Source organism: Mesoplodon mirus (assembly GCF_964341445.2).
Source record: "Mesoplodon mirus genome assembly, chromosome: 7".
Classification (NCBI taxonomy): Eukaryota; Metazoa; Chordata; class Mammalia; order Artiodactyla; family Ziphiidae; genus Mesoplodon; species Mesoplodon mirus.
In genome coordinates, this window is record NC_138983.1 from 14,740,612 (window position 1) to 14,757,506 (window position 16,895).

At 54.3% G+C, this 16,895-nt stretch overlaps 1 protein-coding gene across 2 annotated transcripts in view; it reads right to left on the reverse strand.

Moving 5' to 3' along the window:
- Positions 1-15,300: 15,300 nt before the first annotated feature.
- CREB3L1 (cAMP responsive element binding protein 3 like 1) overlaps positions 15,301-16,895 on the reverse strand; it is a 35,466-nt gene continuing 33,871 nt past the window's right edge. The window contains exons 11-12 of one of the 2 annotated variants that reach the window (XM_082626445.1): positions 16,229-16,500; positions 15,301-16,046 (exon numbers count right to left, since the gene is read on the reverse strand). In XM_082626445.1, coding sequence (XP_082482571.1) covers positions 15,825-16,046; positions 16,229-16,500 — 494 coding nt within the window. In that variant the 3' untranslated portion in view covers positions 15,301-15,824. The remainder of the gene's footprint in view (positions 16,047-16,228; positions 16,501-16,895) is intronic. The other variant, XM_082626446.1, reaches the window with a different exon arrangement.

The window sequence follows — 16,895 nt, forward strand, 5'->3', positions numbered from 1 at the left end:
CCAAATATTCCTCTATTATGTGACCTTTTATGCGTATTAGCCTTGTCTCCTTACAAGATTCTTGAACCCAGTGTAGCTCCTAGCTCTGTGCTGGGTGCACAGTATGTGCTTAGTAACTTCGTATGGAAGTCGAAATGAGCTGAATATAGCTGTCCAACAAGCGGAGCAGAGGGAGGGGGGCTGGCTTCCCGTTTGCATGAGTGGCTGTGGTGAGACATGAGGGACTTCTGGAGCCCATGTCCCTTCACAGCAGCTAAGCTAAGCCTGTGATCCAGGTACCTGCTGGGAGCCCTTGGGAGCAACCTAGAGCCTAAAAGCACCTGCTGATCTTGGCCCCTGCCCAGGTTCTGGGCCTTTACCCCCACAGAGGAGACAGATGTACCTGAGCTGGGTTGCAGGTGCTGCTGGCTAGTGACAGATGGAAATTTGATTAGGCTCCTTCTGGGTAGCCTCATTAAAGTCACGTGTGGGAGGAAATCTGGAGGAGGGGCTGGGGACCCTTTCCCACTGGGGCAAGAGAGCTGTGGGTAGAGCACAGGCAGCTCCGCAGTCAAGCGTGGTCCCTCAAACCATGATCGCTCTTGGAAACTGCCTTTGGCACCTTCCAGGTCCCCAGGCTGGAGGGGAGAGGAGCTTGGGTGTCTGCCCCCTTGCTCGGGGTCAGCTAGATCTGCCCTGAGGAGCTTCCTGCTGCTTCCGGCCTGGACTGCAGCACCAAGCTCCCAGGGCAAGATCAGCAGGTCTCCTGCCCTTCAAGCCTCCCATCCCCATCTGTTGGATCACAAGCCCTGATTGCAGAACCACCTTCCAGCCCTCACACCCCTTTGCTATTACCCCTCCGAGGGATATGTGCACTTAGTACAGAGCCAAAAGAAGAGAGCCTTAAGAATGAACGTCCAGACCCTTGAAAGCCTGACAACGGGTGTGGAGTGAAGCTGATCTGAGTCTGGATCCTGGCTCTACCAGTTACTGACTGGGATCTTAGCAAATTGCTTAACTTCTCTGAGGCTCAGTTTCTCATCTATAAGGTGCTGCCCAGTGATCCTCAAATCCCCCCCTACTCTATGAGTCCAGATGAGTCTTCCTTCCCCAAATGCCTGTAGGCCAAGAACACTGGTTAAGCACAGTGGGGCCCAGCAGAAACCAGATCTGTTCCCGGTGCCTTCCCTACCCACTTTGTGCATCCTTAAAGACAGGTCTTCCTTAGCCTGTGCTAACCCTTGTCCTTGGGACCTGGATCCTTGGGGGCTTCTCTGTATGCCCTGCTCTGAAATGGCACCAACTGAAGCAAAGATGAGACTCCAACCCAGGCTTCCTGATGTCTTTTTAGCAGCACAGCAGAGAAGAACCTGTTCAAGTGCTTCTGCTGGAACTGGTCCTCCCAGCTCCCCTCCAAAAGGCCCAAAGGACTTATGTCCCCTGGTGCGGGAGGTGCGGGGCATGTGATACTGAGGGGGCTTGTCTCAAGCGCCCTGGGCTAAAATAGGCTCAGATAAGACCCTCCTCCTGGAATCCCAACCCTACAACATAAGCCTGGCCCCACCTCTAGGCACAGCCTTCCTGGCCTTTGACTCACGAGTCAGCAAGAACCTTGGGTCCCTGAGGGGAGGAAGGAGTTCCGGGCTGGGCCTGGGCCCGCGCCCTTCCCAAAGGAAGGAGAACGATAGACCCCCAGCTTCCGGCTTCCTCTGGCAGCGGGCCCCCTCCTCCAGCTCCAGCTCCGCTCTCTGCCCCCGGTTTTTGCATTTCAAATTCAGGACAGAATGTGATCTCTTGCAGCTCTTTGCTTTATCCCGTTGCTATTTAAATTACAAATCGGCCCCATCTCCCTGTCACTCTTTGGTTATTTTTAGCTTCTGGTAAATAGCAGCAGGGAGAGTTGGATCAGGTGCCCCTCCCTCGAGGAGCTTGGTACCCACAGTCCCATGCCCACAGTAGGGGGCACCCTCCCCTGCCAGCTGGCACCCTCAGTCGCTTCCCCCCAGCCCCTCCGTGGGGGTGGAGGGGGCAGGGGGAGGATTGCAGCCTGGGACGTGCACACAGGCTCAGCCCTTGCTCTTACCCTTTGTTAAACTCTGCCACTCCCAGGTCTCATCAGCCATCCACCACTCAGGGCACACCTCGTTCAGGGGCCTTGCTGAACCTCTCCCCAGCCCCAACCCACAAGAAGGTCCAGCTATAGAGGGCAGAAGATCTAACTTGTGTCTCACCCACACTACAAGTCAGGAACTTTACATCTCTTATCTTCTTTCATCTTGCCAGCCACCTGTTGTACAGGTAGTATTGTTCCCATTTTCCATAGAGGAAATGGGGTCAGAGGTGAAAGTGATTCACCCAGCTAGGAAGGGGCAGAGCTGGAATTCGAACCCAGGTTTCTCTGACCCTGAGGACTGCATGCATGTGCACTGCACTGCCTCTCTCAGTGCAATGCATGTGCCACTTTGCCCAATGCCCGTGTTAATTCCTAATGCCCACCATCAGCTGTCTTTCCCATGTGTTTGTCCCATCCTATCTGCTGGATCAGGGGTTGGCAAACTATGGCCAATGGGCTACATCTGGCCTGCTGCCTGATTTTGTATGGCTGTGAGCTAAGAATGGTCTTTACAAATTTAAATGGTTGGAAAAAAGCAAAAGAATATTTGTGACAGTAGAAATGATATGAAATTTAAAGTTCAGTGTCTATAAATAAAGTACTGGAGTCCAGTCATGCTCATTGGTTTCCATATTGTCTGTGGCTGCTTTTGCACACTGCGAAGGCAGAGCAGAGTGACAGAGACCGTGTGACCTGCAAAGCTGGAAATATTTACTGTCTGGCCCTGGACCGAATCATACTTTTGTTGAGAGAAGAATGTTATCTAATGCTTCCATCTCATACAGTGTCTGGCCCAGGGTCAGAGCTGCAGACAGAGATGCTGATCCTCCTTCAAGGTCCCTCTAGGGCCACAAAAGCACCCAGGACAGGGAAGCCCCCTACCAGCCACACCCCAGTGATCCAGCTCACATTTTACCCTTGCTCTCTCTCCTCCAGCTTCTCCACAGGTGAAGTCAGTGGTTTCTGAACCTACTTGACTATCAAAATTAACCTGGGGAGGTTTTTAAAAGTTGGCATGCCCAGGCCCAATCCCAGACTCTCTGTAACAGGATCTCCAGGAAGGGCTTTAGAAATGATTTTAAAAGAGATGCTCAGCTGATCTGGTTTGGGAACCACTGAGCTTATCTCCAGAGGTTCAAGTTCTGCATCTTCTGACTGCTCCTTTCAGACCGAATCCAGTGTCCCTTGTACCCTGGCTTCTCCCAGGCTGGAGGCCACCCTCCAGTGGTCTCTTGAGCCCAACCCTGAGCATTTAGGACTTCCTTGAGTGTCTGGGAGTTTTCCTCAGGCCCAGATGCAGACACAAGATGTCCTCCCACTTCCCTCTCCCTGAGAGTTTCCACTGGCAGAGACCTGCCATCTCTCCATCCCCCTAAAACAGCTGCCAGGGCTGCTTGCAGCCCACACCAGAGCTGTGGGGTAAAGGGAACCTATTTCCCAGAAACCTCCACGTCCCTAAAAGCTCCTACTGTGCTGCTGAAAACCCCCATCCTCACTTACGTCAGAGGCAGCCAGGCCCCAATCCCGCTTCTGCTGCCACCCCTCGCCCTTGGATTTTTTTGCCCCCGCATTTCTGCCTAAAAGCCTTTTCTCTCTGTGAATGGCTTTCAACTGCTTTTCTTAGCAACTCCTCACAGCGGGGTGGGAGGTCTAGTTGCAAGCCAGAGCTGCGTGGAACTGTGGCAGGCAGAGGATGTGGAAAGGGCCACTGTGGGCCTGGCTCTTGCCAGCCCCCAGCGGCCTGTATGAGGAAGAGCAGCATTGGTCACAAGGCTGATTAGGATGGCAGCCACAGGGGAGGGCTGAGTCATTCCACTGGGGTCCCTGGGCAGCCCAGGGCTCTGCCTCTTTCCCAGGGCTTCCTCTCCCCTCTACCCAGGGTGCTCTTCTTGACCTGATGCTCTGTCCTGCTCTGGTCCTAAGATGGGGCTTCTGGCCTAACCGCAAGGTATGAGGAGGTGCCTCACTTGATCTGTCCAGGGGTGACAGTTGGCACCCGCCCTGGTGCTTCTTCTGCAGCCCTCACACAGGTGACCCGGAGGTCTCCTGATCTTTTCACAGTCAGAGAGGAGCCACAGCTTGGTGGCCCTGCATCCTTAGTGACTAGAGGCCTCAAGTTTGGGCTGTGGAGGGGCCTCCATTCAGGAACCACCCTGGGGGAACCCCAGCCCTTGTGGCTATCTCTGAGTGTGTGTGTGTGAGTGTGCACGTGTGTGTGAGTGTGCGCACACAGCACCTTCTATCTCAGCCTTTTGATTATTCTCTGCCCCCATCCCTCTAAGCCTCTACCCCACTCTGGCACTCTGGCTTCCTTTTCAGCTCCAGATGCTCTTTGCTCCTGACTTTGGGTCACCCTCTTATGTCATAGGTGAAGAACTGAAGCCCAGAGAGAAAGAGAGATTGTCTAGCTCAAGGACACACAAGTCACTGGCAGAGTGAGAATACAAGCCAGGCCTCCTGACTCCCAGACTAATATCTCCTTCATTCTATGCCCCATCACCCATCAGTCTCTTTGTGCTCTCTCCTCCCTCCGGGGACTTTCAGGGGCCCTTCTCTCTGCAGCTAGGGGACAGACAACGCCCTTCTCTCAGCACGGTGTTCTAGAAGAACTCAGTCATGTAGCTCAGTGTACTCCCGATTCCTCATAGGCCCCAGACAGTGAAGGTAGGGCCTATGGGAACGTAACCTCCTGCCCATTTATTCCGAGCGTCTCACTTCATGATGGTGGAAAAGTCCCCTCCTGTTCTCTCTCATCTTCCCCCAAGTGATGGAGGCCCGATGGTCTCATAGCCATTAAAAATACTGGGGTCCTTCAAGCTCCCAGGACTGGGTCAGTTTTATGAAACACCCTCCCAGAAGCCCCACGTAGCAGGGCAGCCTCAGACACATCCCAAGTCCTCGGGGTTGTAAACAGGAAATTTGTCCTCTCTAACCAGGCCGATGGTTTCAAGGACTGCAGACACCTCGTTGTCCCTGTTGGACCCTCCAAAGGTCACTCTGGCCCAGGGGCTTTAGAGGGGCAGCAAGCCCTGGTTGAGGCTGTGGTCTGGGAGAGGAAGAGGATGGCGAGGGCTGCCCCTGCCCTGCCTCCACGCCCCTCCTCTGTGTAACATAAGCACCCTTACTGAGGGGCAGTCCTCTCCCACCCCATCCCAAATCATAAAAGTGGTCTCTGGGGCCCACTCCAGCTGATTCCTCTGGGCATAGGTGGTGGGACCTGGGAGGCTGGGAATCTTTCACAGGCAGAAGACGTTTAAGAAGATTCGGGTGGGAGTGCAAGTTTCAGTCTGCCACTGGGATGCCGGTGAAGGTCTGCTTGGGCAGAGGGGTCCAGGAGGGGATTCCTTCCCCTTCTCTAGGCAGCAGGGTCTCAGCCATGGTGGCAGCGAGCATCATTTCGGTCACTTCCACAGGCCAGTGCCTAGCACAGGGTCAGCCGACAGGAAAGCTCAGGTAAGGCCTATTGAATGAGTAGGGGGTCCCTCTTTCCCCTAGAAGAAGAGCCAGGAGCATCTCCTGGCTCTCCCCAGCAGATAGAGCTTCGTAAGGATCACGTCTTGGTTATTTTTCCCCTCAGTGCCCAGTGCCGTGCCTGGCACACAGCGGGCATCAGTAATTTCACGTTGAATGAATAGGGTTTTCACTGTTCATTAGAGAAAGGGTCCCAGAAGCTCCCCCTTGGACACAGAAGGCAGAGACCCCTTGGTAGTCATTTCTGAATCCCCAGGGCCTAGAGCAGTGTCAGGCAAGCCGCAGGCGCTCAATGACTGCTGACTGAAAAGGGGAGTGGTCCCAAGCGCTGGGCTCCCCTCTGCCCGCATTCTTACCTGTAAGACACCTGCTTTCGTAGGTGCATCTGGCGGAACCGCTCCTCCACCGGGGGTCCAGCGGCCATGCCCCGGGGTGCCTCGAGCCACTGCTGCTGCGAGACCTCGGCCTCCGCCCCCCGCCGGCAGCGTCGCCTCACCACCTCCTCCTCGGCTGCGCGGCAGCCGCCGCCAGGCCCGTCCCCGCGGGGCCCTCCGCCGCCCGGCCCCTCGGCCATCCTGCGGCCGCCCTCTTCCCGAGGTTCCTGCGGCCTTTCGGGGTTCCCTGCTCAAGTTCAGTCTCCCTTCCTCCTGGGCCCGGGAACGCGAGGCGGAGAGGGAGGGAAGCGCCGGGTCCCGCACGCCCCTCCCGACGCCGGGGCTCAGACGACGGGAGCGGCAGCTGCTGGGCGCTGCGCCTCGGAAAGGCCGGCGGGGATCTTCCCGGGCCCCTCGGGAGGGGGTCTTGGTGGGTGTCGGGGTGCTGCGTGGTGAGCGCTGGGGCGGCCCCCGGACGGCTGGAGCCGGAGACTGAGCGGAGCCCGAGCCCGGGCGGTGAGCGCGCGCCTGCAGCCACGGCCGCTGCCGCGCACCGGAGTGTCACCTTAGAGACACCCGCCAGCCCGCGGGGTCCGGTGCGGAGGGCGCCGCCCGGCCCAGCCAGCCCGGCTCGGGCACTGGAGGAGCGAGCCCGGCCCAGCCGGCGGCGGGCACGAACCCAGCCCTGGGCGCCCGCCAAAGCCCACCCCTGCGCCCCCTCCCCTGTACCCTGCAGCTCGGCAGCGGCCAATCACCGCCCCGCCCGTCACTCAGAGGCTGTGATATACCCACCTTGTCCCGCGCTTTCCGGCTTCGGCATTCGCCGCTGCGGCGGGCAGGTGGGGTGGCGGGGGCGGTGACACGAGCTGGCTTTAACCCCGTCGGCGCCACGGGACTTTACAGACCCAATTCGATTTGGGAAAGGGGCACAGGAAGGGGAACATTCTCTCGGACGCCTGGAATGTGGGGATGGACCCGATTGCCAGTAACACTGCCTCTAGGACTAGAGCTCTTCTCAACCCATCCAGGAGAGGGACCCAGCTCGGGGTGGGTGTGGGATGGAGACCTTCCCGACCCTGGAGCCTGGCAGCCTCCTCAAGGCCCAGCTGCCTCTTGTGACCTGCCCCCCTGAGGCTCCTGGGCCAGGGTCTCCCAGGAGTTTGAATCAGCCTCCTGGGTCGGGAGGGGGGGGGACCCAACTCCGGAAGGAAAGACTAGAGGTCTCCTTGGGGTCCATCTTCTTCCCCCTGGAAATCCCATGGTTCCTCCTTGCATCCTCTCCTCTTGTCATTGGGGTGTTCTTCACCTGAGCCTTACATCTGGATGATGGTGGGACCCTGGTTAGCTTCTCAGGTCTAATGCCTCCTATCTACTACCCCAGACTCATCTTTCTGAAGTCAACCTTTGACCGCAGCATTTACTCTCCCTCTGTAGTATTTAGTGGTTCCCCCTTGCCTATACTTCAGCCTGGCATTCGAGGTCTGCCTTGATCTTCCCACATCCTATCCTCCAATTCCATCCATTTCCTTCCACTCATCTGTGCTCCTTATTCTGGGAATTGGCATCAGGGCTGTACAGTATTGTTCATCTGAAATCTCCTTCTGTTGCTGTACTTCAAATTCTGAGGAGCCACTAAAATGCCTCCTCTTCCAGGAAGTCTCCCTGGATGGCTCCAGCTGAAAGGCACTCTTCTTCCTCCCAGATCCCATTGTCCTCTGCACCCAGTGTCTAGTCTAGTCTGTCTTATCTTTTCCCACTGACGGTGAGCCCAGGAAGGTGGGAGGGACCAGACTCTCAGAGGTAGAGAATGGATTACAGAGGAGGGAGAGCTGTACTGCTCAAGGCTCCTCCAATTCTCGCCAGCCCTACAGTGGCTGTCCTGCTCTGTGCTTTTTCTCACGTTGTTCCCATTGCCTGGAGTATGTCCCCTTCTCTGAAATCCTGTCCATCCATCAAGGCCATTCTCAGGTGCCACATCTCCCATGAACCCCTCCTGGCACTCCACTACAGATGCTGTCTCCCTCCTTCAGCCCCATAACTATTTCCTGGGCCCCTCTCTGGGCATTCCCCTTCACCCTCTAACAATAACTAACATCTCATTTGACTCTTACCACAAGCCTGGGTGGTAGATATTTATCACTTCCTCCATGTTACAGATGAGGGCCCTGAGATGTCATTCAAGTGATTTATTTGCTCAAGATAGCTCAGGTGAGGTGAGTGAGTGGTGAGCCAGGATTTAAATCTAGGTCTTTTGGCCCCAGAACTCATGCCCTTTCCCACTCCCCCAGTGCTGCCTGCCACACAGTAACAGCCTCACATTTGCCCGTTTCCTTCATCTGTAAACTCCCCAAAGGCAGATGTCTCAGCTCTGCCTCCCCACCTCTCTCCTGGTCCAGCGATCCCATCTTGGATGAATGGTATAAATGGAATTGCATTAAACAGCTTGGCCACAGGGAAGCTTCCTCCCTAAAGCCAAGTTCTAAAGAAGCCCTGTTGCTGGAGAGGGTGGGCTGGGGCACTTGGGAGTTCCCCCTTCCCCACATCTTCGTCCCTGAGATTGCCTTTAGGATTGCTCATTTTCCAAACACCCAGGCCTCCTATACCAAGAATTATGGTAGTTCTAGCTGGATTTGACATTCCCTCACAGCTGCTTAGCTGCTGGGTTGCCGGTTGGTTTCTTGTTCAGCTCTTTCCTGCAGAGCTCTCCCCGCTCAGTCCTTTTTAAAGTGAAGCTTCTCCACTCTGTCCTCACACCTTGCCCACTTAGGACCAGCTGCTGACTGCATTATTTTTTAGCTGTGGCTCTGCCCTCTTCCCAAGAATCCAAGGGAAAAATGAAAGCCCTCCTCGCTCCCACCCCGACCCGCTTGACCACCTTCTGCAGCCTCTCCCAGCTGCAACTCTCTCCATGGAATGACTGCAGCCATCGTCTCTGCACTCAGAAAATAATAGCTAATGCCTTTTGAGTGTTTACTGCATAACTGACCTTGTGCTAAGGCCTTCATGTGCAAGCTTTCATTTACCCCTCACAGCAACTTTAGGAGGATGGGTATTATTCTTCAGATGAGGATGCTGAGACTTCGAGAGGTTCGGTAATTTGCCAAGGTCACATCAGAAGTGCAGCATGGACATCAGACCCATGCTCTTAACTGTCACTCCAATGACAGAGAGACTCGGGCTCCTTTGGAGGTGAATTCCCAGCCTGTCTCCTCCATCCCAGTGCCCCAGTGGGCACCTGTTACCCACATCAGATAGGTGCCCCATTTGGCCAGATGGCTTCTGGGGTCGTCCACCCTCTGGAATTGGAGCCTGGCCCTGGCTCATCCCAGCTCCAGGCATCACCCACAGCTGCTCTCCCTGCTGCTACAGCTTTGGTTTCCAGGTGTAATAAAGGGTTTGTTGTGGCAATCTGAGCAGGATGACTGGCCCTGTGAAAGCCATCACACGTGTTTGTGGCAAGGCCAGCTGCCAGGGCTGACAGTAGAGTGCGGAGGCTGCAGCTCCATCACTGGGGCCATACTGGGGATGTGCCCCCTTAGCAGCAGTGACACAGCGCTGAGGAGGCGGGATGTCAACAGGTGGCTCGTGCGAGGGGATTAACCCTGCCTCCTAACACAGGTGGGGAAGACTGCCTGGGATGGACAGGCATAGAGTGGTGACTGCAGATGACCATGCTTTGACCAACTTGCCAAACCCTGGGCTCCAGGACACCCCACTGTGCTTGGATCTTGTGCAAGAATAAGAAGCTTGGCTGTGGGGAAGGAGGGAGGAAGGCGTGCTGGGATGAGAGCTGGAGAGCTGGAGGGGCAACATAAGCTCTGAAGCCAAACAGACCTGTCTTCAAATACCCACTTTGCCACTTACTAGATGCATGACCTTGGTCAAGTCATTTCACCTCTCTGAACCCCACGTTCTTCATCTATAAAAATACTCACCCTTTAAGATTATTTTGATTCCTAATTGGGACATGTAAAGTTCTCAGTCCAATGCTTGGTGGGTGGTCACAAATCAATAATGGGAAGATGCTAGATTTCAAGCCCTTTGCTATCAGGAGCTGGGTCTTGTTTGTGCTCCAAGGTCAGCATGGTGCCATGTACATAAGGGGTACTCTGTAAATATTTGGTTTTTAAAAATTTTAATTTTTGGCTGTGTTGGATTTTCGTTGCTGCGTGCAGGCTTTCTCTAGTTGTGGCGAGTAGGGGCTACTCTTCGTTGTGGTGCGTGGGCTTAGCATTGCGGTGGCTTTTCTTGTTGCATGAGCTCTAGGTGTGCGGGCTTCAGTAATTGCGGCACATGGGCTTAGTATTTGTGGTACCCGGGCTTCAGTAGTTGTGGCTCATAGGCTCTAGAGCGCAGGCTCAGTAGTTGTGGCACACGGGCTTAGCTGCTCCGCGGCATGTGGGATCTTCTGGGACCAGGGGTCGAACCCGTGCCCCCTGTATTGACAGGCAGATTCTTAACCACTGTGCCACCAGGGAAGTCCCAGTAAATATCTGTTGAAGGATGGGGCTTTGTCTCCTACTCCTCTGAGTGACTATTTCAAACTCTCCCCCTTCTCCCCAGTGCAACTCCCATGCCCACCCTCTCCATTGCCCCATCCCCAAACTTCACAGCCTTATGGGGGCTCCCTCAGTTTCCTGTCTCTCCATGTTCTGCACTCACAGCGTGCCCTCCATTTCTGTCTAGGCTTCTCCAGTCCTAAGTGGATCTCTTGGGACTTCCCTGCTGGTCCAGTGGTAAAGAATCTGCCTTGCAATGCAGGGGATGTGGGTTTGATCCCTGGTCAGGGAACTAAGATCCCACATGCCGCGGGACAACTAAGCCCACACGCCACAACTACTGAGCTCCCGTGCCTCAGCTGGAGCCCGCGTGCCACAAACTACAGAGCCCACGTGCTCTGGAGCCTGAGCGCCACACCTACAGAGCCCACGCACCCTGGAGCCCGCGCACACCACAGCTAGAGAAGAGAAAATCCGCATGCAGCAACTAGAGAGAAGCCTGCGTGCCGCAACAAAAGATCCCACATGCCTCAACGAAGATCCCATGTGCCGCAACTAAGACCAGACGCAGCCATAAATAAATAAATAAAATTAAAAATAAATCAATCTTTAAAAAAGTAATAAAGTATTTCTTTAAAAAAAAAAGTGGGGCTTCCCTGGTGGCACAGCGGTTGAGAGTCCGCCTGCCAATGCAGGGCACACGGGTTCGTGCCCCGGTCCGGGAAGATCCCACATGCTGCAGAGCGGCTGGGCCCGTGAGCCATGGCCGCTGAGCCTGCGCGTCCGGAGCCTGTGCTCCGCAGCGGGAGAGGCCACAGCAGTGAGAGGCCCGCGTACTGCAAAAAAAAAAAAAAGTGGATCCTTCCACCTGCTCCCTGGATCCCTTCCCCTCCCCCACCCACCCACATCATCCATCATCTTCCCTCTCTATTGGGTCTTTGTCTTCTAGAAATAACCATGGTCAACTCTCCCCCATCTAAAAGAGCAGCCCCAAACTGCTCTTGATCTCACTTACATCCCCCCTCTAGTTGCCACCCTCTGTGACAAGTGTTCACTACATCCCCCGTCTACCCCAGTCTTCACATCCGACCCACCTGTCCTCACTTCCACCCGGTTCTTCCCTACACAGCTCCAGCCACGGTCACTGGTGACCTCCTCATTACCAAAGCAAATAGACACGTTGTCTTCTCATCTTTTCCAGCCTCTCAGATAGCATCTGACACTTGTGAGCACCGTTCCTGGAAGCTCTCTCCATCAGTTTCTGGGGCACTCACCTCTCCTGGTTTTTCTCCCCTCTCCGACCATTCCTTTTCAGCCTTCTTGTTCATTCCTCTTCCTCTACTGTCTCTTAATGTCCAACTTCCCCGGAGTCCTTCCCTAAATCTCTCTTCACTTTATGCAGACCCAAGACTTTAACATACCACTTGGATGCTGACAATTTTCTAATCTGCCTGGGATCCCTTTCTGCCAAGCCCTAGACTTGCATGCTAATGTGAACATTCTACAGGCAGCTCAAATGCAAGATACGGTAAAACGAATTCTTTTTCTCTCCAAACATGCTCTTCCTCCTGCATTCCCTGTCTCAGCGAAAGGTCTCATCCACCACCACCGTGGCCTCCAAGTCAGACACCTAAATGTCATGCGGGGCTTCACCCTCCCTCTTGCACTCCACAGCCAATTTGATGTCAAAGCCTGTTGATAATTCCTTCTAATTATCTCTGGAATCTGTCTCATCTTCGCTATACCCCCTGCAGAGCCCCAGGACAGACAAATCTGATTATCTCACGCTCCGGCTTAAAAATATTCAGCGGCTCTCTATCACCTTCAGGATAAAATGTTCTTTCTTTAGATCCCTGCAAGGGCCCTACTTTCTATCAGGGCCGGGATGAGGGTGAAGCAAGTTGGGGCTCCTAGGGTGCCAGATTTAAGGAGGTACTCACTCTCAGGGCTGTACAAGTGCCTCCTTAAATTTTGCACGCTAATCACCCCCTTGCCTCACCCCGGTCCTGGCCCTGCTTTTCATGGCTCTGTGTCTGCACCTGACATTCTCTCCACCCCAAACACCCTAACCCCTTCTGTTCCTCGCCAACTCCTACCCATCCTTTAAGACTCAGTCCAAGTTGCCCTCCCTGACCCACAGAATCTGAATTACATGACATTCTTCTGCATCTCCTTAGCTTCCTGTACACCCCTCCATCACATTGGCTCTGATGACTGGTTTACTCCCCAGCCTCCTCCACAAGCCTGGGAGACCTTTGAAGGCAGTTTGCTGAATGACTAATAGAGAGAATGGATGAATCAATCAGGAAAGGGGGTGTGCTAAAAGTTATTTTAATAATAATCATAGCTTTGGCCCAGAGCCCAGACTTTAATGGCCTTGCTGCAAAGGCCTGTGTATTCTAGCAGTTAAAACTGATGCCCAGCAGCAGACAATGAGGTCCCCATCAAGTGGTCAAGATGAGGCTGTGGGAGGAGGATAGCGGTAGGGCTTGAAGGCCAATTCTTTTTTTTTTTTTTTTTAGATTTTTTTTGATGTGGACCATTTTTAAAGTCTTTATTGAATTTGTTACAATACTGCTTCTGTTTTATGTTTTGTTTTTTTGGCCGCAAGGCATGTGGGGTCCTAGCTCCCCAACCAGGGATCGAACCCGCACCCTCTGCGTTGGAAGGCAAAGTCTTAACCACTGGACTGCCAGGGAAGTCCCTTGAAGGCCAATTCTGAGGCTCCATAGTTCGGTCTGGTCTTGTCCATCTTTTCCTCTGGTGGGCGGCTGGCCCAGGTGTCATCCCACCACCAGGCTCCTTCTTCCGAGTATGAAAGTATCATACCTGCATGATAAAGTCCAAATGCCAGAGCAAGGCATTCAAGGCCCTTCTGGATCTGGGCCCTGATCACTATCCAGCCTCAGTTCTCAGCATCTTTGCCCTTTACCTTCTGGCTGTTCTGAAACTGTTCTTGAAGTTTTCCTGCTCTCTCTCCCACCTTTGAGGCCTTAGCCCAGGCTGTTTCTTTCTGGAATGCCCCTTTCTCTCTCCTGCCTACTTCCAACAGTCCTTCATGTCACCTCTTCCAGGAAGCCCTTACTGCTTGTCTGGGTGAGGACCCTCCTCAGTGCTTATAATAGCACCCCTAGCTTGGCCCTTAGCTCACTATACTGATACTGCCTCTAAATGCACAGCTAATCTTTCTCAGAGCCAGTATACGTTGGGCCCTGTTCTAAACACCTTATATGGTTTACCTCATTGAATCCTTACAACAGCCTCATGTACTGAATCTTAGTTATATCCTCTTTTTACAAACGGAGAAGTGGAGGCTCAGAGAGGTTCAGGTTACGTAGTGTCTTAGTTTCCTACACTGCATAACGAATTACTACAAACATGGTTTAAAACAACACATGTATGGGCTTCCCGGGTGGCGCAGTGGTTGAGAGTCCGCCTGCTGGTGCAGGGGACATGGGTTCGTGTCCCAGTCCGGGAAGATCCCACATGCCTCAGAGCGGCTAGGTCCGTGAGCCATGGCCGCTGAACCTGCGCGTCCGGAGCCTGTGCTCCGCAACGGGAGAAGCCACAGCACGGAGAGGCCCACGTACCACAAAAAAAAAAAACAACAACACATGTATGATCTCAGTGTCCATGGCTCACATCTGGGTACAGCTCAGCTGGGTCCTGTGCTCAGGCTCTCACCAGGTGGCAGTCCAGGTGTTGGCTGGGCTGGGGTCTCATCTGGAGCTGAGGCCCTCTTCCAAGCTGCTCAGGTTGTTGGCAGAATCCGATGCCTTGCCACCATAGCATGAGGCCTTCAGCGCCTAGAGGCCGCCCTCTCCATGTGGTTCACACAGTATGGCTGTTTGCTTCTTCAAAGCCAGCAGGAGACTATCTCTTCAGGAAGGGCTCAGTCCCTCTTTTAATGGCTCTCACCTGATTAGGTCAGGCCCACCCAGGATAACCTTTTTAATTAACTCAGAATCAACTGATTTGGGACCTTACTTACACCTGCAAAATCCCTTTACTTTTTCCATGAAAGGTCACCTAATTACGGGAGTGACAGCCCCTCACATTCACAGGTCTGCTCAAGACCTTAGGGGAAGGGATGAAACAGGGTGTGTATGCCAGGGGGCAGGAATCTTGGAGTCATACTGGAATCCTGCCCACCGCACATGGCTAGCAAGTGGCAGCTCCAGTAGCCAAACGCAGCTCTTCTTACTCTGAAGTCTGCGCGTTATTTTTATTTATTTTTTTATTTTTTTTGCGGTACACAGGCCTCTCACTGCTGTGGCTTCTCCCGTTGCAGAGCACAGGCCCAGTGGCCATGGCTCACGGTCCCAGCTGCTCCGCGGCATGTGGGATCTTCCCGAACCGGGGCACGAACCCACGTCGCCTGCATCCGCAGGCGGACTCTCAACCACTGCGCCACCAGGGAAGCCCCGCGAAGTCTGTGCTTTTAATCCAGCCGAAGCAAAGGATACAAGAACCAAGAAATTGGCAGGTCTTAGGAGGACCAACCTGAGTACGGCGTGTACAGTGCCTGGTGCCGCTCCTGGCCACCCTAGGTGCTCGTTATCGCAGTTGCCACCCCCTAAAGTCCATCTTGGTGGCTTATATGCTTTTCTGCTTCCATACTCAGCAATCGTAGGTGCTTGGAGGAGCCTTGGGGTGGGGGAATTGCTGCAGAATTCTTTGACCATCTAGTTTGAACTCTGTGCCTGGCTGGAAGAGGGAACTCAACGCAAATGCTTTCTCAAACCGCTCACCCCCAATCACCTCCGGTCAGAATATAAAATAAACTCACCCTTCTTACTCCCTCATCCTTCAGTCCCACCCCCCACCCCCAGCCCAACCATGAAGAAAGGCACAAAGTCAGGAATTGATGCTGCATCTTTTTTTTTTTTTTACTTATGCCTTCTTAAAGCATGTGCTGAGCTGATGGGTGAAGCAGTTTGGCAATTAAAAAGGCCCAGCGGCTTGGGCAGCGGCAGGGGGAGGCCAGGTGAGGGGTGGGGGGGACCCTCTTTCCTGGGCCAGGGAGCAGCAAAGCCCGCACTAACTTCATAAAATATAAAACAAGGGAGGGGTGCAGGTCGGAGGGAGACTTGTAAAATACAATATCTTAGGGATTGGCAATAATAAAAAATAAGGTTCATTATTTACAAACAATTTCTGTTCTTGGTCTCTGTACAGTGGGGGGAGGGGTGGGGGGGTGTCAGTCTGTTGACATGTGTGTGTATGTTTGTGTGTGTGTGTGTGTGTGTGTGTGTGTGTGTGTGTGTGGCGGGGCTGGGGCAGGGAGGCAGTGGTCCTGTTGGTCGTTATGAGAAAGGTAACCCAGTGAGTGGTTTATCTGAGAAGGACGGATGGCTGTGGAGTGGTGGTGAGAACAGAGCGGTTGGCCTAAGGGGACAGTCCAAATGTGCGGGGAGAGGAGAGGCCCCAAGTCAAGATCTGGGGCAAAGGTGGGCTGGGGGGAAGACGGACCCCAGGGGGCAGGGGTACTAGCCGGATCCGGGTTAGTGAGCAAGACAACCCCTCTTCTGAGTGCCAGAGGGTACGTCCTGTGTCCTGGGTCTTGGCACGGCTTAGGAGAGTTTGATGGTGGTGTTGGGGCCCAGATCCCTAGAGAGAGAAGAGAAGTCAGGGGTGACTCTGTCCAGGGAGGACCCTCTTGCCCCTCTGCAAGCTGGATCTGGACACGGGAGGGATGGGGCCTTGGGAGGGTGTGGCTGAGGACACGGGGACCGGGGGCAGGCAGAGGGCAGGGGGAGCCTGGGACCCCAGGAAGGGAAGGGGTCACCCACCCACCTCTCGTGGAACCACTCCTTAGGGTGGGAGAAGTCAGGACTGGTGCTGTTTCCACCGACGTCCTTGGGCCAGGCCTCACTCAGGTACTTGCTGGTCTCGTGGGTGCTGTCCAGGTGGTCATGCTGCAGGTGGTCCTGGGGTCGCTGCTCCGCCGGCCCCCCGGGCTTGATCTCCCAGCCATCCGGGGGCTCCACGGGCAACAGGGCGCTGCGGCCATCCTCCCACGAGCCTGGCCCCTCATCATAGAACAGGAGGCTTCGGGAGGGCACTGGAGAAGGAGCTCAGGGTGAGCTATGGTGCCAAGAGGCTCCCTCCCCATCCAGGCCACATTCAGGGCCTGGTGTTTAAGGACCTGGGCCCTGGAATCTTACGGGCCTGGATCTGAACCCCAGCTCTAGCAATTCTGAGCTGTGTGACTGCAGGCAAGTCATGCCTTTGCTTTCACCTTTCTGAGCCTCAGTTTGCTCACCTGTAAAATAGGAATACGAGGGCTAACCTCCTGTTGATGTGAGGTTTAAATGAGATAATAGAGTGATTGAAACTGCACTAAGAGAAAGTTAGATCTTCCTAAGCAGAGGGTACTGGGCTGGGGCATCTGAGACCTGGGTTCTGATCCTACTGTACCACTCACTTTTTGTGAGACCTCGAATTAATCTTTTTTCC